Source organism: Rhincodon typus, chromosome 17 (genome assembly GCF_021869965.1).
Source record: "Rhincodon typus isolate 14 chromosome 17, sRhiTyp1.1, whole genome shotgun sequence".
NCBI lineage: Eukaryota > Metazoa > Chordata > Chondrichthyes > Orectolobiformes > Rhincodontidae > Rhincodon > Rhincodon typus.
Genome location: NC_063348.1, coordinates 1,286,803 through 1,310,423, shown reverse-complemented (window position 1 = coordinate 1,310,423; position 23,621 = coordinate 1,286,803). Strand labels below are relative to the sequence as shown.

Sequence of the window (23,621 nt, the reverse complement as noted above, 5' to 3'; positions counted from 1 at the left end):
TACACTTCACTAACACCTTCCACCCCAACCTTAAATTTACCTGGACCATCTCTAACACCTCTCTCCCCTTCCTGGACCTCTCTGTCTCCATATCGGGCAACCACCTCGAAACCGATATTCATTTCAAGCCCACCGACTCCCACAGCTACCTAGAATACTCCTCCTCCCACCCACCTTCCTGCAAAAATGCTATCCCCTATTCCCAATTCCTTCGCCTCCGCCGCATCTGCTCCCAGGATGAGGCATTCCACTCCCGTACATCTCAGTTGTCCTCGTTTTTCAAGGACCGTAACTTCCCCTCCTCGGTGGTCGAGAACGCCCTCAACTGTGTCTCCCACATCTCCCGCACCTCATCCCTCACACCCCGTCCACGCAATAAAAACCAAAAAAGAATCCCCCTCGTCCTCACGTACCACCCCACCAACCTCCGGATCCAACGCATCATCCTCCGACACTTCCGCCATCTGCAATCCGACCCCACCACCAAAGACATCTTTCCCTCCCCACCCTTATCTGCTTTCCGGAGGGACAACTCTCTCCGTGACTCCCTTGTCCGCTCCACACTCCCCTCCAGCTCCACCACACCCGGCACTTTTCCCTGCAACCGCAGGAAGTGCTACACCTGCCCCCATACCTCCTCCCTCACCCCCATCCCAGGCCCCAAGAAGACTTTCCACATCAAGCAGATGTTCACCTGCACATCTGCCAATGTGGTATACTGCATCCGCTGTACCCGGTGTGGCTTCCTCTACATCGGGGAAACCAAGCGGAGACTCGGGGACCGCTTTGCAGAACACCTACGCTCGGTTCGCAACAAACAACTGCACCTCCCAGTCGCGAACCATTTCAACTCCCCCTCCCATTCCTCAGACGACATGTCCATCCTGGGCCTCCTGCAGTGCCACAACGATGCCACCCGAAGGTTGCAGGAACAGCAACTCATATTCCGCTTGGGAACCCTGCAGCCCAATGGTATCAATGTGGATTTCACAAGTTTCAAAATCTCCCCTCCCCCCACCGCATCCCAAAACCAGTCCAGCTCGTCCCTGCCTCCCTAACCTGTTCTTCCTCCCACCTATCCCCTCCTCCCACCTCAAGCCGCACCTCCATCTCCTACCGACCAACCTCATCCTGCCCCCTTGACCTGTCCGACCTATCCCCTTCCTAACTCCCTACCTACACTCACCTTTCCTGGCCCCATCCCCGCCTCTTCGACCTGTTTGTTTCCTCTCCACCTGTCCTCTCCTCTATCCCTCTTCTATCCGCCTCCCACTCTCTCCCTATTTATTTCAAAACCCCCTTCCCCTCCCCCTTTTCTGATAAAGGGTCTAGGCCCGAAACGTCAGCCTCTCTGCTCCTATGATGCTGCTGGGCCTGCTGTGTTCATCCAGCCCTGCACCTTGTTATCTGTGATAGGATTGTCTTAAGTATTAGAGATCTTGCCATGACAGCACGTTTGCTGAGAGAAAAGGAACTTAGTCTGAAGAAAGATATCAACATGTGAAGAAGCTCTGAGCTTGTCAATCATCAGCTGGCGTGTATTAATGGGAGAATGGACAAGACTTTGCATCGTGCTGAGACACATTCCAGGCCAAATAAGAACAATACATTGGGAAAAGGCAAGATATTTTTGCTGAAAAGCCAGTAGAAAGCCCAAGATCAGAGAAGAAGGATGTGGTTGTGATGTGGATCACAACTGGTGCTTTTTCAAATTACACTCCCAGGGTGGAGCCATTCAGTGACATCCTTGATTCTGGAAGCACAGAGGCAATGATGTGTGCCAACACAAAACTAATCCCATAATGATTGAATCACCAATCAGTATGGCTCCTCCTTATACCTCTTTGGTGTCATGAACTCTGGCTGCTCTCACTTGATGAACCTTCACTCTTACCAAGATTGAGAATTCAATGCTGGTTAGAGGGTCAGATACACTTGGGGGATTCTTGTACTAATTATTCCCTGTCTTCCTGTAGATCCTTAAGCTGTAGGGTGATCACATCCAGAAATATGCTCTTTGTAAGGCTAACAACTTCACAAATGAGAAAGAAGGGTTCTGAATGAAGAAGGGACTCGAAACATTAACTCTGCTTTCTCTCCACAGATGCTGCCAGACTTCTGAGCTATTCCAGCAATTTCCGTTTTTGTTTCTGGTTTCCAGCATCAGCAGTTCTTCAGGGTTTTTTCCTCAAAAAATTAGGAGGCTTTTTTAAAAGAAATTTTGTTCATGACATGTGTGCATCTTTGGCTGGGCGAGCCATTTATTGTCCGAATGTATTACCCTAATTGATTAAGAGTCAACCACAGTGCTGTGGGTCTGGAGTCACATGGAGGCTGGACTGGGTGAGCTCAGAAGATTTCCTTTCTGTAAGAATATTAGTGAACCAGGTGGGTTTTTAATGACAAGTGACAGTGTCTGCTATTGGACTAGTTCTTAAGTTCCAGATCTTTATTGACTTATTAATTTCATGCTCTGTCGTGGTGGAATTCGAACCCATGTGCCCAAACTAATGTCTGGATGACCAGCACATTCTAATGACTGGTGACATTCCAACTAAACAACCCAATGATGCCAGCTGCTGCTCAAGCACTGAAAATCCAGAGGTGAGATTGACACCATTTCCCACAGACTTGCTGTCTTGTGGAAGCATCTCAGAATTCTCACATGGAACAGGATTACACACTGCTATGCAACCACACCAAAAACCCGACCACATCGATACCCCAAACCCCGCTCCCGTTCTCTCTCACCCCTGCCTCCCAATTCCCAGCCCCACCACACACTTCAGCGACAACTCCATGCACAGCCATACACCCTGGGTGACCCCACACACTCCCTGCCCAGCCTCTAGTACCTTGTCTGCTGCATTTTTACTCATCATGAGGGGGAAGATCCTCTCCTGGAAACGCAGTGATGCAGTCTCATTATTGTTGCAGCCATACATGAACGCGTTGTTCTTCCTGCTGTGTCCATGGAAATCACAGTAAACGACCACGTCCCGCTCCTCCAGTAACCTGGGTGGGGAGCCTCACTGTCATCTCATCATTCACTTCCGACCTATTCAATATTTACTCCTTCCTCATTTAATATTCCCCTATTCAGTATCACCACAATTGTACCCCCACTAGCTGTCCATTCACATTCTCCACGCTCACACTCTCCTCATTCAATATCTCCCTATTCACACTTTGCCCATTCACCAATTTCCTGTTTGCACTTGCCCGGTTTGCCCCACACTCTTACATTCACCTGCTGCAGATTCGCACAAGACCCATTTACCAGCTCCACAATCGCTGCCTTGCTCTTTAAATCATCATCATTCACCTTCAGCCTCCTGTTCTCACTGTTTCCACACTCACACCCTCCCCATTTCCCACCCTCTTCTCTTCCTGGTATCTGGGTTACTCGGGGGGTGAGTTGCTCACCTCTGCACCATATTTCTGGTGTGCCAGACACAGGGGAAAGTGTCCCGGAGTATGGTGCGGTAGTTCCGGTTCAGGTCACGGCCCGTAAGTGAGCAGCGGTAGTTGCCCGTTATCACTCCATCCGGATTGAGCATGGGCACCACTTTAAAGATGAACATGTCGCGCAGGAGACGGGCATCATCGGAGCTGCCCAGGAGGTGCTCCAGGAAGCCGGCCATCACCCAGGAGCTGTTGGTCTCCCCAGGGTGAACTCTGGCCGTCACCACCACTGCCTTCTTGGCGGGGCTGTTCTTGTGGCTCCTGGGCGGTGAGGTGATGGTCAGTATGTGCACGATATTGCCTGCCAGACTGCGACATAAGACCCGCACCTTGCAGTACTGGGACTGGACTGGGTCACTGGCAATGGCTGCCAGATAGCGTTGTAGGTGGGTGTAGGTGTATGGGTATGAGTGGGCAAAGTAGCACGTGTCATTCCCATGGGGAAACTGGAAACTCCAGGTCAATGAGTACAGGCTCCTGCCCTCTTGGCTCAGGCCGTTCTTGTAGTACCGGATCTGCTGGCCCACTCGGTACCAGCCCACCTGCCTCTGCGCAGCCTCCTGTTCCGAGTACAGCAAAGGCTTCAGGCCCTGACTGTACAGGCTGCTGGCCTTCATCAGGTTGACAATGGTGAAGCGATAAGTGACTCCTGCCCTGGTGTTCCTCACTCGGAAGTAGTACCACTGGGTGTGTTTGTCTGTGTATAGGTCCGTGCGGAGAGTCAGCTCATACTCGTAGGCCCCTCTGCAACACAGGAAGCTCCCATTAGCAAAGTGAACCTCACTCCCGACACCTGCCCTACTCCCACCCCCACCCCACCCTCCCCTCTGCCTGAAACAGGCTGCCCCCCACCTGTGTCTGTTTGTAGAGCCACCTGACCTCTCCCCAGTGTAAATGCCCAGACAAACTAATGCAGCTCCGGCACACAGTTGATGCAAACACCAAGCAGGAGATAAGTTCAAGGTGCAGCTGGTTGGTGTGGGACAGGGAATGGGGGTTTCAACCACAAAGAGGGTGAACAGGAGTGGACAGTTCAGAATGTTGCACAGAGCTGAGCAGAGCTATCCTCACAGTCCACACAAGGGTTGCACTCACACTCTGATGGCTTTTTGCAGATTTCCGCTCTCAAATCTAGACTCAAAGATCAGTGAGTTGCCATCTTTGGTATTGGCACCAACTGTAGCGAGATGGAGCAGACCTCGACGACCTCCAACACGGGAACAGGTGAAGTACGAACCTTTCCTGGCTGTGAGAGCATACAAGCATCAGGCAGTAAATACCACCACAGAGCAGGTAAAAGCAGAGCAATAACACAGAGACACTCAATCCCAATATCCACAGGGAAGAGGGGCACTCAATCCCAATATTCACAAGGAGTGGAGCCCCGGAATCCCAATATCCACAGGAAAGAGAGGCACTCAATCCCAATATGCACAAGGAGAGGGGCCCTGGAATCGCAATATCCACAGGGAAGGGGAACTTCTCAATCCCAACATCTGCAGGGAAGGACAAACATCTCAATCACAATATCCATAGGTCAAAAATCACACAACACCAGGTTATAGTCCAACAGGTTTATTTGAAGACTCAAGCTTTTGGAGTCTTGCTCCTTCTTCAGGTGTCAGTGAGAGAGGTAGCATCAGACACAGAATTTATAAGCAAAAGATCAAAGGGTCATAGAACTGATGAGGTGTTGAACAAACCTAAGATGGGTATTAAATCTTTAATCAGTTACACTGGATTAATGTACAAATTCCCGAATTTCTTTCAAGTTAATGCTCCGAGATAACTAAAAGTTTTATCAGTTCCCTCAGTATACCAGAGGTGACATCCCAGGTCAGAGAATGTATTTTAGGTTTGAGGCCTTGTTAAGAATCTGGCTGTGTATCAATTTGGAGCCAGAGTGGTTTTATTTCCAAAGTAGGAATTTATAAAATGCCACATTGACTGCCTACAAATTGTGCACTTTTTGAACAAGATAGAATGTATCTGCAAATACAAATCTGCAAATGCAGGACCTCAAGCTAGTGATTTCTGGACTATATCTGGTGCCATGTGTCAGTGAGAGTAGGAATGGGAGGATTTGGCAGATGAATGCATGGCTTTCAAAAGTGAGTTAATGAGGGTTCAGGGCCAGCATGTTCCTGTTGGAGTGAAGGGTAAGCCTGGCAGGAGTAGGGAATCCTGGATTGCTAGAGTTACTGAGGTCCTGGTCAAGAAAAAGAAGAAAGGATATGACATGTATAGACAGTTGGGATCAAGTGAATTGCTTTAGGAGTATAGAGGGTATCGAAGTACAACTTAGAGAGAGATCAGGAGGGCTAAAAGGGGACACAAGATGGCTTTGGCAGGTAAGGTAAAGGAGAATCCAAAGGGATTCCACAAGTACATGTAGGGTAAAAGGGTAACCAGGGAGAGAATAGGGCCTCTTAAAGATCAACAAGGTCGGACCCACAAGAGATGGGTGAGATCCTAAACGAATATTTTTCATCAGTATTTACCATCGAGAAAGGCGTGCGTGCTAGGCAACTTGAGAAATAAATAGTGATGACTTGAACAGAGTCCAATTTACAGAAGAGGAGGTGCTGGAAGTCTTAAAAACATTAAGATAGATAAATCCCTGGTGCCTGATGAAGTGTATCCCAGGACTTTGTAGGAGACTAGGGAGGAAATTATGGGGCCCCTAGCAAAGATATTTGTATCATTGACAGCCATGGATGAAGTGCCTGAAGATTGGAGACTGGATGATATTGTGCCATTATTTTAGAAAGGCTGTAGGGAAATGCCTGGGAGCTACAGACTGTGAGCCTAACATCTGTGGTGGGTATTTTGTTACAGGGATTCTGAGAGATAGGATCTACAGGCATTTGGAGAGGCAAGGACTTATTTAGGGATAGTCAGCATGGCTTTGTGTGTGGGAAATTATGTCTCATGAATTTGATTGAGTGTTTTGAAGAGGTGACCAAGACAGTAGATGAGGACAGTGCAGTAGACATTGTCTACATTGACGTTAGCAAGGCCTTTGACAAGGTACCACCATGGTGGGTTGTTGAGTAAGGTTAAATCTCATTGTATCCAGGGAGAGCTAGCCAATTACCAATCGGCTTGAAGGAAGAAGATAGAAGGTGGTGGTTAAGGGTTGTTTTTCAAACTGGAGGCCTGTGACTACCACCCGCCATTTAGTTCAAAGCCCTGTCTACAGCCCTAGTTATGTGATTGGCTAGGACTCTGGTCCCATTGGAACAGTTCCCTCCTTCTCCAGTACTGGTGCCAATGTCCCATGAAGTCAAACCCATTTCTCCTCAACCAATCTTTAAGCCATGCATTTACTTGCTTAATCTTATTGATCCTGTGCCAATTAGCTTGTGACTCGGGTAGTAGTCCAGAGATTATTGCCTTTTTGGTTCTGCTTCTTAATTTAGCTCCTAGCTTTTCATACTCCCTTAGCAGAACCTCTGTCCTAGTTTTACCTATGTCGCTGGTACCTATGCGGACCATGACAACTAGATCTTTACCCTCCCACTCCAAGTTCCTCAACAGCCCAGATGAGATATGCCAAACCTGAGCACCAGGCAGGCAACACAACCTTCGGGGCTCTCGATCCTGGTCACAGAGTCTATGCCCCTAATTACAATATCCCTGATTACAATTACATTTCTCTTCTCTCTCCCCACTTGAATGGCTCCCTGCACCATGGTTCTGTGGTCAATTGACTCATCCTTCCTGCAGCCCCTATTCCCATCCACAAAGGGAGCAAGACTCTTGAACTTGTTGGACAAGGACAATGGCTGAGGCTCCTGCAGCTCTACCTGCCTCACTCACAGCCACACCCTCCTGTCCCTGACCACTGGCCGAATTCAAGTTAGTTAATCTAAGGGGTGTGACTGTCTCCTGAAACACAGTGCCCAGGTAACTCTCCCTAGTCTAAATCTAGAGGGCACGGGTTTAAGGTGAGAGGGAAGAGATACAAAAGGGTCCAGAGGGGCAATTTTTTTCACACAGAGGGTGGTGAGTGTCTGGAACAGGCTGCTAGAGATAGTGGTGGAAGGGAGCACAATTTTGTCATTTAAGAAACATTTGGACAGGTACATGGATGGGATAGGTATGCAGGAATATGAACCAAAATGCAGGCAAATGGGACTAGAATAATTGTCAAAACTGGGCAGCATGGACAAATTGGGCCGAAGGGCCTGTTTCCATGCTGCTAACCTCCATGACTCTTTCCATGGGGAAGAGGGCCATTCAAACCCAACAGAAAGATGGAATGGGTAAGCTCAGTTCAGATCAAGGTGTTGGGTGGTGTGCTCTCACTGTAAGCTAAACCTGGCTATAGGGGTCACAGACCCCTTTCCTGAAGTTTCATCCTGGAGTTCACAGCAGGTGGGGAGTCGTTGATGACCCACTCAAATCCTGGGGTAAAGACACATCTGAAAGATTCTCACTGGAGTGTAATCAGTTGGAAATAGATTCAAATACACGTATGAGTCAGGTTATCCAAAAGCTTTGGTAAACAAGGAGATTATGGCGAGCAGGCCAGGACAGAAGAAAAGCTGAATGAGTGAAACTGAGAGCTGAGAGGTGGAGAGAATGGGTTGGCTGTGCTGAAAGCAGCTTAATGTGATGACAGGGCTGGGTTGAAGGGGTAGGGTAAAGAACATGGAAGAAGGTGTTCAGATCCTAAAATGATTGAACTTGATATTGAGTCTTGAAGGCTGCAGAGTCCTCAGGTAGAGAATGACTTGCTGTCTTTCCAGCTTGCATTGAGCCTCGCTGGATAACTGCAGCAAGCCCGAGACACAGATGTTGTTCAGAGAACATGGTAGTGTGTTGAAATTGCAGGCAACTAGAAGCTTGGGGTTATGATTTGCAGACAGAAATTAGGTGTTCTACAAAGCGGTCACTCAGTCTATGCTTTGTTTCCCCAATGTAGGGGACACCATGTTGTGAACTAACATGGGGGTAATTTTTGGGTGATGGGTTGCCAGAAGGCAGATATGACAGAAATAGGGGAGGATAACACCGTAAAGGGATTTGAACACGAAGAACGAAAATTTTAAATTTGAAACAAAGCTAGAATACAGCGTTCACCTCCATCGATACAGAATACCACGGTTCTGCTATGTTCCCCAGCACACTCTGGCATCTCCTCCTCCTGCTGACTGGGCTGGGACAGTTTCTCAGCTTCTCGAGGGCTCCACTCTGCCAGGAGAAACACAAAAAAAGTTCAGCCACACTGGCCACAACAAAGAAATAAAAGGTCACTCCAAGGAAACACGTTGGTATCATGGCCCAAACATCCAATGGGGACAGGTTCTTCTGATGGGGTTGTTTCTGCAGTGGTCTGTCTGCTGTCTCAGGCACAGTCTGCCCCCTCCCCCAACACCATTCCCCCCCCCCCTGACACCATTAGCCCCCCCGCACCCCCCCCCCCCCCCCAAACTCCTGAGTACATCTCTCTGTGCTCTTACCAATGTGGTGGATCTGTTCCTTGATGACCTCGCACTCTATTGGCCATCGTGGGGCAAGCTGTGGCCCAGAGGTTGCAATAGCATAAAGACTGAGCGGTTCTCGAAGACGAGGAATGTGCCTTCCGGCATGATAGGCAAACATAAGCTGCCTGGTCCTCAGTAACTGGGACTCGCTGAGGAAGGAATCTGGAATGTTCAAATGGAAACACCCCTATTATATTCCAGCACTGTTTGACAGGCAGACAGTGAGACTGGGCTCTGTCAATGTGTAAATAGGTGTTCATGAATTAACTGTGTACAAAGACTTGATCTGCACTTAATGACCCCCCACAAACACACAAGATAAATTCCAGAGAAATAACCCCTCACCCCACACACACACACACACACACACACACATCGTACTGGAATTCGATCCCCACTGTTCCTGGAGTTGTCACAAAAATTAAATACTTTTATTTAAATTCACAAAGTGGCCAAATCTGACCATGTTTCGTAAACTGTCAATAAATCAGCTTTTTGATCAATTTTAAGCATGAAAGTGAACAACCTGTCTAAATCTTCACCCGTGATCATCCAAGCCCAAAAACCTTTGCTTCTCATCTTACTTCTGTGCGGTAACAAGAGTGCTAAGGCTATGCCTTGTTTTCTCTTTGTTAAAGAAGTAACCCAGATCCACACTGTAACTGCATTCGTCCACTGGTCATAAGGCTCATTTTCAGGAAATGCGTGTGCAATCAAACCCTAAAATATACACCGATATGTCAAAGGATAACTATTTAAACAGGATTCAGGTCCACGCTTTTGTGAGAGCTTTATTTCACTCAGCCACATTCCATAAATCTTACCCTCCTCCCCTACTGATTACTAGCTTTCCATATTTAAACAATCAGTTCAAACCCAATTAACTCTTAACTAATACATCCATCACTGTTTGCCTCATTCCATTAGTTCTCAGGCATTCCTGCCGATCAAACAAAAAGATAACAGCTCAAACATTAATGTAACCTTCATACATAACCCCATCATGCCAATCCCCCATCAATCCACCTTCTCTGCTCCTCCTTTCCTGCCTTGTCCCTCCCACTCCCCCTCACTCACAGTGTAATGTTGGGACCTCCTCCTCTCCCTCCTCCCGCTCAGTCGAACTCCTGCTGATCTCAGTCTGCCCTCTGCTCGGGGTTGATGGAGCTTCTCCATCCGGCTTCATGCTCACGGGGAGCCAGGCTCTGTAACCTGAACCAAGGACATAATGTCAGCATCTTTCACTTCAACCCTCCATCTCCACCTCCATCTCCACCTCCACCGTCAATATCTCCATCATCAGCACATTCATCGTCAGCGCTATTTACTCCACCCCTCCACCATCACCACCCCCCCCCCCTCCACCATCACCACCTCCTCCCACTCCACCGGCACCACACTCCCACTCCGTCACCTCCCCCTCCCGCTCCACTGGCACCTCCCTTTCCTCCATCAACACTCCCTCCACAGTCAACTCCCCCTCCCCTCCACCATTACCTCCACCGTCAACTCACCCTCCCTCACTCTGACACTGCCAGTGTTTAGATTGGTCACTCTGGCACTGCTGGACACTGTCTCTCACAAACAACAGTTTGTTGATTGTTTGCTCTGCCTTCATTTATAAATTAAAATAGTCCCCTTTCCTTCCAGCTCTCAGCCTTCCAGAATTGCTACCAGCCCTTTAATGAACACCTCCCCTCTAAATTAAAATGAACTGAATGCCCTCGCCTTGAAGTCCCAGACTCTGGCACTAGCTGGACACATAGCCTACTTGTAAAAAGAGAACAATATAATTATAGGAGCATACAGAATCAATCAGCCTCTCAGGTTCCCTCCCTCAGAAGGATAGAAGTGGAGACACTCGCTGAAAATTCCATAACGAGCTCCACAAACCTGACACAGTGACTGATAGTCAAATGCAACAAGACCTGGACGATATCTAGGCTTGGACTGACAAGTGGCAAGTAATATTCGCACTAAAAAAAATTGCCAGGCAATGACCATCTCCACTAAGAGACAATTCAACCACTGCGCCTTGTGGTATATGCTTCTGCAAGGGTTAATACTAAGGAGTGCCCTAGGCTGCCTTCTTGAACCAACGCAGTCCACATAAACACACAGTGCTGTTAAGAAGAAGGTATTTTTTAAATTTATTCATGGGATGATGACATGATTATGATATCATAAGCTGGGTCAGTATTTATTGTCCATTCCCCATCGCTGGAGAAGGTGATCATGAATTGCAGTTACAAAGGTGTTGGACATGCACAGTGCTTTTAGCAAGTTCCAGGATTTTGACCGTCCTATGCAGGAGGCCATTCGGCCCATTGTGCCTGCACAAATTCTATTACCTAGTGCCAATCTCCTGCCATTTCCCCATATCCCTGTACGCCATGTCAATCCAAATAATTGTCCAATACCCTCCTAGTTCCTTGACTGAACCTGCCTCCACCACATTTCCAAGCAATGCATTGAAGACCCTAACAGCTTACTGCATGAAAAACCTCCTTCTTCCTTAAGACACTCAACTCTGGAGCAGGTGGGATTTGAACCCTGGTCTCCTGACTTAGAGTTTAGGAATATTACCATTGTGGCACAAGAGCCCTCGACCTCATTTCTACTCTTAAAATAACAAACGTTATCGGGTTAAACAAGTATCAGTGATGAACTGTAACAAACAAAATTAAATGATTAACAGATAGTTACAGAAATACAACAGAAGCTTATTAAATTAAAATAACATCGTCCAGGCTAATGATGCACTCCAGCCCCTGCGGTGCCCATTGGTCTCGAAAGGCCTCAACCGTGCTCAGATGAGCACTATGCGCTCCCTCTTCAGGGACACCCGAGCACGACGTAACCACGAAAGAGGGCCAGACAGTCAGGAATGATGAGACCATCCGTGGCACGCTGACTGGCCTTGTTAATGACCAGGCCCAGGAGCAGACCCACAAGAAGGCTTGTAGACTGGTCTCCCCCAACTCCCTGCACCAGGTCTCTGCAGGTCAGGAGCATGGGGGCTGAAGGGCAGCCAAAATTTAAGGAGCAGCCCATCAAAAAATGAAAGAGGGGCCACAAACAGGAGCACTTGATGTACACATGAAAGACTATCCCCTCCAGGCCACAAAGACTACACATGGTCTGGCACTCAGTGAAATAACTCAAACTGCAGTTGCACAGGATCATTGGTATAACACTCTCCATCCCAGATCCCTGATGTAAGAGGGGAAAACACCTTTATGGAAGGTCCTCTACTGGAGATCACCATCACCAGAGGGCAAAACATCACGCCAAGGTGTGTCTTGGGCAGTGGGCAAAGGTGGAAAAGTGGAGAGTGTGACTTTTTAGGATTGGGCTAAGGCAGATTTTAATAAAATAAGGAAAGATCTGGCCAAAACAGACTGGGAACAGTTAGTTGAGAGTAAATCTACAGCAGAACAGTGGGACGCATTCAAAAAGGAAATAGGGAGAGTATAGGCCCAACACATTCCACAAGGGTGAAATATGGGAGCAACAAACCCAGAGAACCCTGGATGTCTATAAATATTCAGAACTGGTTAAAAAGGAAAAGACAGATGTTTAATATGTACAGGTGGAGCAAAGCAACGGTGGATCTAGAGGAGTATAGGAAATGCAGGGGTGATCTTAAGAAAGTAATTAGGAGAGCAGAGAGGGGCCATGAGAAAATGCTGGCAAGCAAGATTATGGATAATCCAAAGATATTCTACCAGTATATCAAGAGATAGAGAATAACCACAGAAAGAATAGAGCCTATTAGGGACCAGGAGGGTAATGTGTGTGTGAATCTGGAGGACACTGGTAGGGTGTTAAATGAATATCTCACATCTGTCTTTACTTGGGAGAAGGATGATGCATGTACAGAATTTGAGAAGGTGGACTGTGAAGAGCTTGAGAAGTTTAATGTAAGAAGTGAGGAGGTATTGGAGATTTTGGTGGATTTAGAAGGGGACAAATCCCCAGGTCCAGATGAGTTGCATCCCAGGTTGCTGTGGGGGCGAAGGAGGCAATTTCAGGTGTCCTGACCCAAATGTTTAAATCATCCCTGGCCATGGAGGAGGTGCCAGAGGACTGGAGGACAGCTAACGTAGTTCCACTTTACAAGAAGCACAATAAAGATAGACCAGGGAACTATAGACCAGAAAGAACAGGCAGGGTGAAGTTAATAAACACGAAGGGACTGGCAGTCTGAAGTGTGTCTATTGTAATGTAAGGAGTGTAACAGGGAAGGCAGATGAGTTACAGCCTGGCTTAGTACATGGGACTACAACGTGGTAGTCATTACAGAAACTTGGTTGAGAGAAGGGCAGGACTCTCAACATTCAATGTTCCACGTATAGATGTTTCAGAAGTGATAGAGATATAAAGAGGTATGAATTGCATTACTGATAAGAGGGGAATATCACAACTGTACTAAGAAAACATCTTGGAGGGCTTATCCAGAGAGGCAACAACTCAGGAATAAGAAAAGTGCAATCACTTTGATGGGTTTATACTTTAGGCCTCCCAACAGCCAGCGAGAGATACAGGAACAGAAATGTAAGCAGATTGTGGAAAGATGTAAAAATAACAGGGTTTTTGTAGTGGGTGATTTTAACTTCCCAATCATTGACTAGGACATCCCTTAGTGCCAAGACCTTGGATGGGGCAGAATCTATTAGGTGCATTCAGGAAGGTTTCTTGTAACAATATGTAGATATGGCAACTGGGGAAAGGGCCTCAACAGACCTTGTATCAGGGAATGAGCCTGACCAGGTAACTGAGGTTTCAATGGGGGAGCATTTTAGAAACATTGATCATAACTCCATATGTTTTAAGATAGTTATGGAACGGGTTGAGACTGGTCCTCAGATAAAGGTGCTAAACTGGGGGAAGGCTAATTACAACAGGAAAAATTGGATAGGGGACAGCTTTTTGAAGGTAAATCCAAATCTGACATGTGGGACTCTTTTAAAGGCCAGTTGATCAAGTTTCAGGACCAGCATGTTTCTGTGAGGTTGAAAAATAAAAATGGTAAGATTTGGGAACTTTCAATGATGAGAGAAATGGAAAGGTTAATCAAAAAGGAAGCATATGTAAGGTTTAGGAAACAGAAGTCAAACAAAGCCCTTGAGGAATACAAAGGAAGCAGAAAAGGAGGGCTAGAAGGGACCATGATATACCCTTGGCATGTAGGATTGGGATGTGGTCTTGTAAAATAGTAAGGTAGATATCTCCCCTGGGCCTGATGGGGTCTATCTCAGGATGCTGAAGGAGGCAAGAGAGAAAATTGCTGAGCCTTGTATCCTCTTAGCCATAGGCAAGGTCCCAGAAGACTGCAGAATACCCAATGTTGTTCCTTTGGTCAAGAAGGGCAACAGAGATAATCCAGAAAATGATAGGCCAGTGACTTGTACATCAGAGATAGGGAAATTATTGGAGAAGGTTCTTAGGGACAGCATTTACATGCATTTGGAGATGAGTGCAATTATTAGGGATAGTCAACATGGCCTTATGCAGGGGAGGTCTTATCTCACAAATCTGATTGAGTTTTCTGAGGAAGTGACAAAAATGATTGATGTGAGTAGGGCAGTTGTTGTCTACATGGACTTTACTAAAGCATTTGACAAGCTCCCTCATGGTAAATTGGTGGAGAAAATTAAGTCACACTTATTGACCTGTGGTGAGTTGGCAAGTTGGATACAAAATTGGCTTGGCCATAGAAGACAGAGGGTAGTTACAGAGGGTTGTTTTTCTGACTGAAAAGTTGTGTTCCGCAAGGATCAGTACTGGGACCTCTGATTGAGATGAGCATGTGGGAAGGATGGTAAGTAAGTTTGAGGATGACATCAAGATTGGCCAGTTGGTTGACAGTGAGGAAGAAGGTGTTAGGATACAGGAGAATATAAATAGATAGGTCAGATGGGCAGATCAGTAGCAGATGGAATTTAACCTAGTGAGTGTGAGGTGATGCATTTTGGAAGAAGAAACAAGACAAGGGAGTACTCAATAAATAGCAGGACACTGGGAAGCTCAGAGGAACAGGGGGTTCATGGGAAACTTGTCTGCATATACTTTAAGGTGGCAGGGCAGATTAGCCAGGTACTTAAGGCAGCATACGGTACATGCCATTATCAGTCACAGTATAGATTATAAGAGCAAGAGATGGAACTTCATAGACTTTTGGTTAGACCACACCTGGAGTACTGTGTGAAGTTCTGATCGCCATAATAAAGGAAGGATGTGATTGCGCTCGAAAGGGTGCAGAGGAGATTCACCAGGGTGCTACCTGGGACAGAACATTTCAGCTATGGAGAGAGATAGTATGAGGCTTCACAGTGGGGTTAAAATTGTTTCAGAGATAGTAGGAACTGCAGATGCTGGAGAATTTTCTGAAGAAGGGTCTAGGCCCGAAACGTCAGCTTTTCTGCTCCTCTGATGCTGCTTGGCCTGCTGTGTTCATCCAGCTCTACACCTTGTTGTCTCAGCTACGGAGAGAGGCTGGATAAACTCGGTTGTTTTCTTTGGAGCAGAGAAGGTTGAGTGGAGACCTGATACAGGTGTAGAAGATTATGAGGGGCATAGACATGGTGAACAGAAAGCAGCTGTTCCCCTCAGTTGAAGGGTCAATAACAAAAGGGCATAATTTTAAAATGAAAGGCAGCTAGTTTAGAGGGGATTTGAGGAAAATTTTATTTCACTCAGAGGGTGTTGGGAATCTAGAATACACTGCCTGGGAGGGTAATTGAGGTGAGAAACCTTACAACCTTTACAAAGTAATTGGATGAACACTTGAAGTGTACTAACATTCAAGCCTACAGGCCTCTGCTAGAAAGTGTGACAATATAGGCAGTAATGTATTTTTAGCAGTACAAACTCAATGGGCCAAAGGGCCTCTTCTGTCCTGAATGATTCTTTGATTGTTTGATTCTATGATTCATCAGATTGGATGGATCTTAATACAGCTTCAATATTAATTCTTTCAATTCTTTCAATATTAATTCTAATCAGCCTCTACTTTGCTTGGTAAATATAATCACTGTGTGCTTTAACTTCTAAAGTGATTAGAAGTTGCCTGGTATTATTTGAAGCAATTTATTGGCCCAGTTTCCATCACCATTGTTCAACCTGCCTCAACTCCACCTCAAATGGGTTCTTTGACCTCGACCAGGTGCAGATTCATATCTCCTTGGAAGTGGCGCCACTTATAGACAGGGTGGTGAAGGCGACGTTTGGCACAATTGCCTTCATCAGTCATAGAATGAGTAAAGGAGTTGGGACATCATGCTAGGGCCGTACAAGACATTGATAAGGTCACATTTGGAGTACTATGTATAATTCTGGTTGCCCTGCTATAGGAAGGATGCTATTAAATTGGAAAGGGTGCAAAGAAGATTTACATGGATGCTACCGAAATTGGATGATTTTATGACTTTAAGTGCTCAGGTTGCATTGGGGAGGACTGTGAAGGCTGTTTTATGCCTGTGGTCATGTTCCTGTTTTGTGCATTCACAAAGCAGTCTGTCGTCAATATGGCAGATTATACTTGAACAGGACCTTTCTTGTCAACTGTATACACAACGAGCAGGTTTAGATAGAGGCAAACATGCCTGAAACCAAGCAGATTCAGTCCTAGTTCCAAATGTGTCTGAACTTCAGAGCATGTTACTGAAAGTGGATGCCATTCCTTAGCATAAAGGGACTTAGCCATTTTCTCACTCATTACACTGTTGACAGCTTCTCATGTGTTAGACATTATTATCAGAAATGTTTCTACAGCAGATGCAATCCCAAAAAGTAATCTGTTAAAACAACAGCATCCAAATGGTGTTATAAATGCAATCTGGATTCTTCATCCAGAAGGAATAGTCAGAATCTACTCTCTGTTTGGTAAAGAGGGTTCTCCTTACCAGTGTTGTCAAATATTCCACTTTGATTTCTGGATGGATCTTAAATTTCACTGCTTTGTTTCATGAAGTTAAACACACACCAATTGTCATTTTTTTGTTGTTTCTGGGACCATAATCATAATTAAAAACCATCATCTTAGCATGATAACTGGAGAGATAATCTCTGCCTCCCTCATTTCACCTCTGGAATTCAGCTCGTTTTTTCCATGTTTGAACTATGGCTGTAAAGAGGTCAGGAGCTAAGTGGCCCTGGCAGAACCCAAACTGGGCATCACCGAGCAGGTTATTGCTGAGCCGATGCTGCTTGATAGCACTATTGATGACACCTTCCATCACTTCACTGATGATTGAGAGGAGATTGATGGGGCGGTAATCGGCCAGGTTGGATTTGTCCTGCTTTTTGTGGACTGGACATGCTAAGACAATTTTCCACATTGCTGGGTAGATACCAGTGTTATAACTGTACTGGAACAGCTTGGCTAGGGAGTGGCAAGTTCTGGAGAACAAGTCTTCAGTACTATTGTCAGAATATTGTCAGGGCTCATAGCTTTTGCAGTTTCCAGTGCCTCCAACTCCAGTGTAGTGAATTGAATTGGCTGAAGATTGTAAAAATCAGAATATTGTCCAGTTGATTGGAACCTGGATTAAAGAATATGATGCTTTATGTCAGTTTCAGAATTTCCAGTTCACGGGCTCCAGTGCCTCCTCTTCACCATGGACACAATCCCTTTACACATCCATCCTCCATCAAGATGGTCTCAGGATTGTCCGCTTTTTCCTGGAAAAAAAAGGCCAGAAACCCCAGCCACCACCACTCTCCGTTACCTGCTCTATTTTGTCTTCACTATAAATAAATTCTCCTTTAACTCCTCTCACTTTCTTCAGATCAAAGCTGCAACCATGGTTACATGCAGTGAAGCCTGTCTCTTTGCGAGGTACGAGGAACATTCCTTGCTCCAGTACTACTTGGGCTCACAACTCTTTTCTCTGGTACATTGATGACATCATCAGTGCTGTTTCCGTTTCTCTTTCGGAATTGGGAAAATGTATCAACTTCACTTTCAATTTCCATCCTTCTTTCATCTTCTCCTGGTTCACCTCTGACTCCTCCCTTCCCTTCCTCGACATCTCTGTTTCCGTTTCTGGGGATAGGCTGGCCACCGATTTTCCATCACAAACCACTGACTCCCATAGTTACCAGGATTACACATTCTCACACCCTGCTTCCTGTAAAGATTTCATTCCGTTCTCCCAGATTTTCTGCTTCCGATGCATCTGTTTTGATGATGCTACCTTCTGTGGCTGGGGTGGTGTTGTTGCGGGGTGGGGGGTCCTCCGAGATATTCACCTTTTTCCTCAATCAGATTCCTGCCACCAGACGGGTCCCTCAGCTGTGTCTGACACATTTTTTGCACTTCTGCCCTCACCCCTTCCCTTTCCCTCCCACAAAACTGATAGAATGCCCTGGTCCTCAGTTTTCACCTCACCAGATGCGCACCCAAAGGATGGTGAGCTGCCATTTCTGTCACCTTCAGCGGGATGCCACCACCAGACACACATTCCCCTCCTTTCCCTTATCAGGATTCCACAGGGACTGTTCCTTCAGGGACACTTTGGTCCACTGCTTATCCACTCCCAAGACCTCCCCATACCCACACAGCACCTTCCCATGCAACTGCAGAAGGTGTAATGCCTGCCTGTTTACTTCCTTCCTCCTTGCTATCTGAGGCTCCAGACACACCATCCGGGTCAAGCAGTGATCTACCTACACATCACTCAGTCTAGTTTGCTATGGTTGGCTGCTCACCATGTGGTGTCCTTTACACTGGGGAAATGAAACACAGGCTGGTTGCAGTTGTTCTATACCCTGTCTGCAAAAATGACCCCAAGCTTCCAGTTATTTCTCACTTCAACACACCAATGTGTCCATTGGCCAACATTTCTGTCTCAGGCCTGCTGTGGTTCTCCCCTGAGACTCAACACAAGCTGGAAGAACAGCATCTGATTTTCCACTTGGGGACCCTGCAGCCTTAAGGACTCAATATTGAGTTCAATAATTTTAGAGTCTGAACATCTTCTTCCAGGTCCCTTACACACTCCAGGCTCTGTCATCATGTGGGCTGCTTTCAGCACAGCCAACCCATTTTCACTTATTTATGTTCCCTATTAGCAGTTGTTCTTTCTTCCTTGCTTACCATTATCCATCACATTGTCTGCCCAGCTGTCTTCCTCTCTCTTTGGGCTCCTTCTCCACCTATCACTTACTCCTTTATCCCCAACACCCACCCCCTGACTTCAGATTAAATACCACTGTTTCCTGGCTACCACTAGTTCTGAAGAAGGGTTACCCATGTCACAAAATGTTAACTCTGCTTCTTCTCCACAGATGCTGCCAGACCTGCTGAGCTTTTCCAGCAACTTCTGTTTGTGTTTCTGATTTACAGCATCTGCAGTACTTTCAGTTCCTATATTCAATGCATTGACTAATAAAGGCAAGCATACCAAACGCCTTCTTCACCACCTTATCTGCCTGCAACTCCACTATCAAGGAACTATGATCTTTCACCCCAAGGTCTGTGTCCAGCAACACTCCCCAGGACCTTACCATAAGTGTATAAGTCTTGCCCTGATTTGCCTTACCAAAATGCAGCACCTCACATTTATCTAAATTAAACTCCATCTGCTACTCCTCAGCCCATTTGACCATTTGATCAAGGTCCTATTGTACTCTGAGATAACCTTCTTCACTGTCCACTCCACCTCCAATTTTGGTGTCATCTGCAAGCTTACTAATCATACCTCCTATATTCACATCCAAATCATTTATATACATGACAAAAAGCAGTGGACCCAGCATCGAGCCTTGTGGTAAAGTGCTGGTCACAGGCCTCCAGTCTGAAAAGCAACCCTCCACTACCACCCTCTGTCTCCTATCTTTGAGCCAATTTTATATCCAAATGGCTAGCTTTTGCCTGTATTCCATGTGATCTTACCTTGCTAACCAGTCTACCATACATCTGTTGGAGAATTAATCTACTGACTTTAATAGTCTTCAATGGAGAAGATCTCCCATGGAGATTCTTCCAAAGATGAAAAGGTTCTGGGAAGATGGTGTAAAGTGATGTGTATAAGTAAATGTAATATAGTTATATACATTCATATGTAATGGTGAACATTGAGGAAGAAGGCCTCGTCATTGAGATGTTGTGTAAAGAAATGCTTCTGCATTGTCATCCAATCTGATGATATCGCTCAGATTTGGATCAAGACAATTGAGTTCCACACGACTACCTGAAGGGAGCAGGCATATTGTGTTCAGTCCCCAGAGTCATTGGTCATTATGCCCAAACTGTACATATCACTATCCTGCAAGACTTTGATTCTAAGACATGTTCTCTTGTGTTTAGACTCAGCAGTGGCCTATCCTTTAACACAGATAACCTGACAGGCCCCAGACTCTATAAAGAGAGGAGCTAAACCTGAATGAGCTAATCATGCTTGCAGCAATGAAAATACAGCATTCTCTTTCCCACATCTTCCATTTCTTCCTTCTTTATCCTTCACCCTTTCAATCGCTCCCTTTTTTCATTCTTCTACCTTTTGATCTTTTCTCCCCTTGGTCTATCCCTCTCTTGACCTCTTCTGCCAGCAATCTCTGCCCACTACCTGCAGGTGCCCCTCCAAGACACTGATGATCCTGGCTTGGAAACATATCACTGTTCCTTCACTGTCACTGGGTCAAAATCCTGGAATTCCCTCCCTTACAACACCGGGTGTGTGCACACCCCAAGGACTGCAGCGGTTTAAGAAGGCAGCTTGCCAACTTCTTCAGGGCAATGAAGGATGGACAATAAATGCTGAAATTAGTCAGCAATGCCCACAACCTGACAAAACTTTGCCTGTTACCTGGCATTCAGGTGAATGGTTAAAATCAAAGCTGTTCTGTCCCAGTCTTTCAGATTCCTCGGTCAATCTCTCCCCAGTATGTTTCATGTTATCTTTAGCCCTCAATACACTTCTGTACCTGTTCCAGTTGTCACTGCTTCTGCAGCAGGCCCAGCTGCTGTCTCTTCCTCTGGGTTACTTGGCACTTGTTGTATATCAGCTTTTGTCTTTCCAGTTTGCTTCAAGGCGGTAGTTGTTCGTCAGTCAGCTGATCCAGTCCCAATCACTTGTGTTACAACTCAAGATATCGGATACTCTCTCTCCAGCATCTCTACTAGTCTCCTTTCTCTCTCTATCTTACTTCCACTTCCCTTGGTTTCACATACACTGTCTTTCTCTTTTTCAGTTTTCAACTACTTTTCTCTGTCTCTCATATCAACAGTATCACTTCACTATCCAAACCATCACTTCCACTCAATATCTCTGTCTCACTTTTTCACACAGTTTCTTGCTCTATATCTCTCGTTCAGGCCCTCTCGCTCTCAACTTAGTTGCCTCCAACTGCACTCTGTCACCTTCCCTAACTCTGTCCAACTCTCCCAGTCAATTGCTCAGATTCTCTCTATTTCACTCTGACTCAATAAGCTCTCTCTCTCTCTCTCCCCCGACATTCTGTAGCTTGAGCTGAGACTTGCCAGGATGGTCTCCTGGCAACCTCTACAACAAAAACATGCAACAAGCAGCTTCAAAAACTGAGGAGCTCCTGTAAAATCACAATATAACTCGCACCCAAGCAAAGGCTGAGAAATAAACCACTGCCCTGATCAGGAGCAGCCATTTTTTAAACTACACATCCAAAGGGACGATCATTGTATATCAACAGGGATGCTGATATATAAAGTACACCTGAATAGTTACACGATCTATAAATTACACTCCTGAGCGAGGACAGTGATATATAAATCACACCCGGAGCAGGCACGGTGATACATAAACACACCCAGAGCAGGGACAGCGATATTTAAACTGCACCCTGAGGGGGCACAGTTAGGAAAAGAAAAACACATCCTAGAGTGAGAACATATATATATATAAGCCACATCCTGATTTGACTGTATAAAACACACCCAAGACCAGGCACAGTTATATATAAACCATACCCCATCAACACAGACAGTGATATATAAATCACACCCTCAGCAGGCACGGGGATATATGTAAACCGTACCTCAAGTGCAGACCGGGATATATAAACCACACCTCTCAGTGGGACATGATATGTATAAGCTGCACCACAAGCAGGGACAGTGATATATAAACTGCACTGCAGGCCGGGAGAGTGATATATAAACCGTACCCCATGCAGGGACAGCGATATATAAACTGCACCACAGGCCAAGACAGTGATATATAAACCGTACCCCAAGCAGGGACAGTGATATATAAACCACACCATGAGCGTGGACACTGATATGCACGCCGAGTGTAAACAGTGATATATAAACCTGTAGCAGGCTGCAAGTGCTCAAGTAAAATAAAATCATTTTGGCCAAGAAGCAAAATATGCTGGGAATACCGAGAAAGAGCCAAAGAGTTCAATGAACGAGAGAAAACTACAGGTATCTGGGAAGTGTTCTAGTTTCTAAACAATCAAATGGTTATGAGTTGTTAAAGTTTGAAAAGTTTGATTCTTATCTTTGTTGCCTACGAACAAAGTTGTGACCTACTTCACTTACAATAGCTGGTGCTGTCACACTTCCCTGATACATGCAAAGGTACTTGGGTAAATTAATATTGCTTATACTGCTAGAGGGGTCTGCAGGGTCCGAGGGGCACCCCATCCTGGACAACAAACCTCTCCCCAGAGTGTGGACTGTGATATATAAACCACACCCCAAGCAGATACAGTGATATATACACCATACCCTTAGTGGGGACAGTGATGCATAACCAACACATTGATCAGGGCAGTGATATATAAACCACATCTGAGCGTTCAAAGAGATACAAACCGTATTGAAGATTGAGAACAATGATATATAAAAGGACACCCTGAGTGGGACAAAAATATATAACCCAGACAACCCTGACCAGGAACAGTGAAATATAAACCACAGCACAGGGTAAGGACAGCAATACAATAAATCACACTCTGAGCAGGGACAGTGATAATATAACCACACTCTGAGGGCAAACAGTTAGACATAAACTACATCCAAGAGTGAGAGTACTGATCTGTAAAGCATACACCAAATAGGGTCGGTGGCATATGCATAAGCCATATCCCAAGCTGTGACATCGCTATATAAACCACACCACCCGAGCAGCAACAGCAGTATGTAAACCACACCCTGAGATCAGCTAATGTTCTGGGGACCCGGTTTCAAATCCTACCATGGTAGATGGTGGAATTTGAATTCAATATAAAGTACCTGGAATCAAGAATCTACTGATAACCATGAAACTATTGTCAATTGTCAGAAAAACCCAATCGGGCTCACTAATGTTCTTCAGGGAAGGAAATCTGCAACCTCACCTGGTCTGGCCTACATATGACTCCAGACCCACAGTAATGTGGTTGACACTGCCCTCTGAAATGGCCGAACAAGCCACTCAAATGCATCACATGCTACAAAGTCTCCACAAAGAAACCAAACTGGATAGACCCCTTGGCATTGAGCTAGGCACCAGAAAAGACAATGGCAGAAACAGCCCTATTGACTCTGCAAAGCCCTCATTTTTACCAGTCGGGGGGTGGGGGGGTGGAGTTGGGTGGGGGGTGCTGTGCCAGTGCCAAAGTTGAGTAAGCTGTCTCACAGACTAGTCAAGCAACAGCCTGTCATTGTTTGTAACATATGATTCCAGGTGTGTG

General features: G+C 45.9%; 1 protein-coding gene across 1 annotated transcript in view; it reads right to left on the bottom strand.

The window, feature by feature from the left end:
* agbl2 (AGBL carboxypeptidase 2) overlaps nt 1-21,422 on the bottom strand; it is a 54,648-nt gene extending 33,226 nt beyond the window's left edge. Inside the window, exons 1-7 of the mRNA XM_048607275.1 lie at nt 20,889-21,422; nt 10,035-10,169; nt 8,934-9,119; nt 8,554-8,664; nt 4,561-4,711; nt 3,427-4,209; nt 2,856-3,015 (exon numbers count right to left, since the gene is read on the bottom strand). Of these exons, the coding sequence (XP_048463232.1) occupies nt 2,856-3,015; nt 3,427-4,209; nt 4,561-4,711; nt 8,554-8,664; nt 8,934-9,119; nt 10,035-10,143 (1,500 nt within the window). The 5' untranslated portion in view covers nt 10,144-10,169; nt 20,889-21,422. The remainder of the gene's footprint in view (nt 1-2,855; nt 3,016-3,426; nt 4,210-4,560; nt 4,712-8,553; nt 8,665-8,933; nt 9,120-10,034; nt 10,170-20,888) is intronic.
* Nucleotides 21,423-23,621: the final 2,199 nt, after the last annotated feature.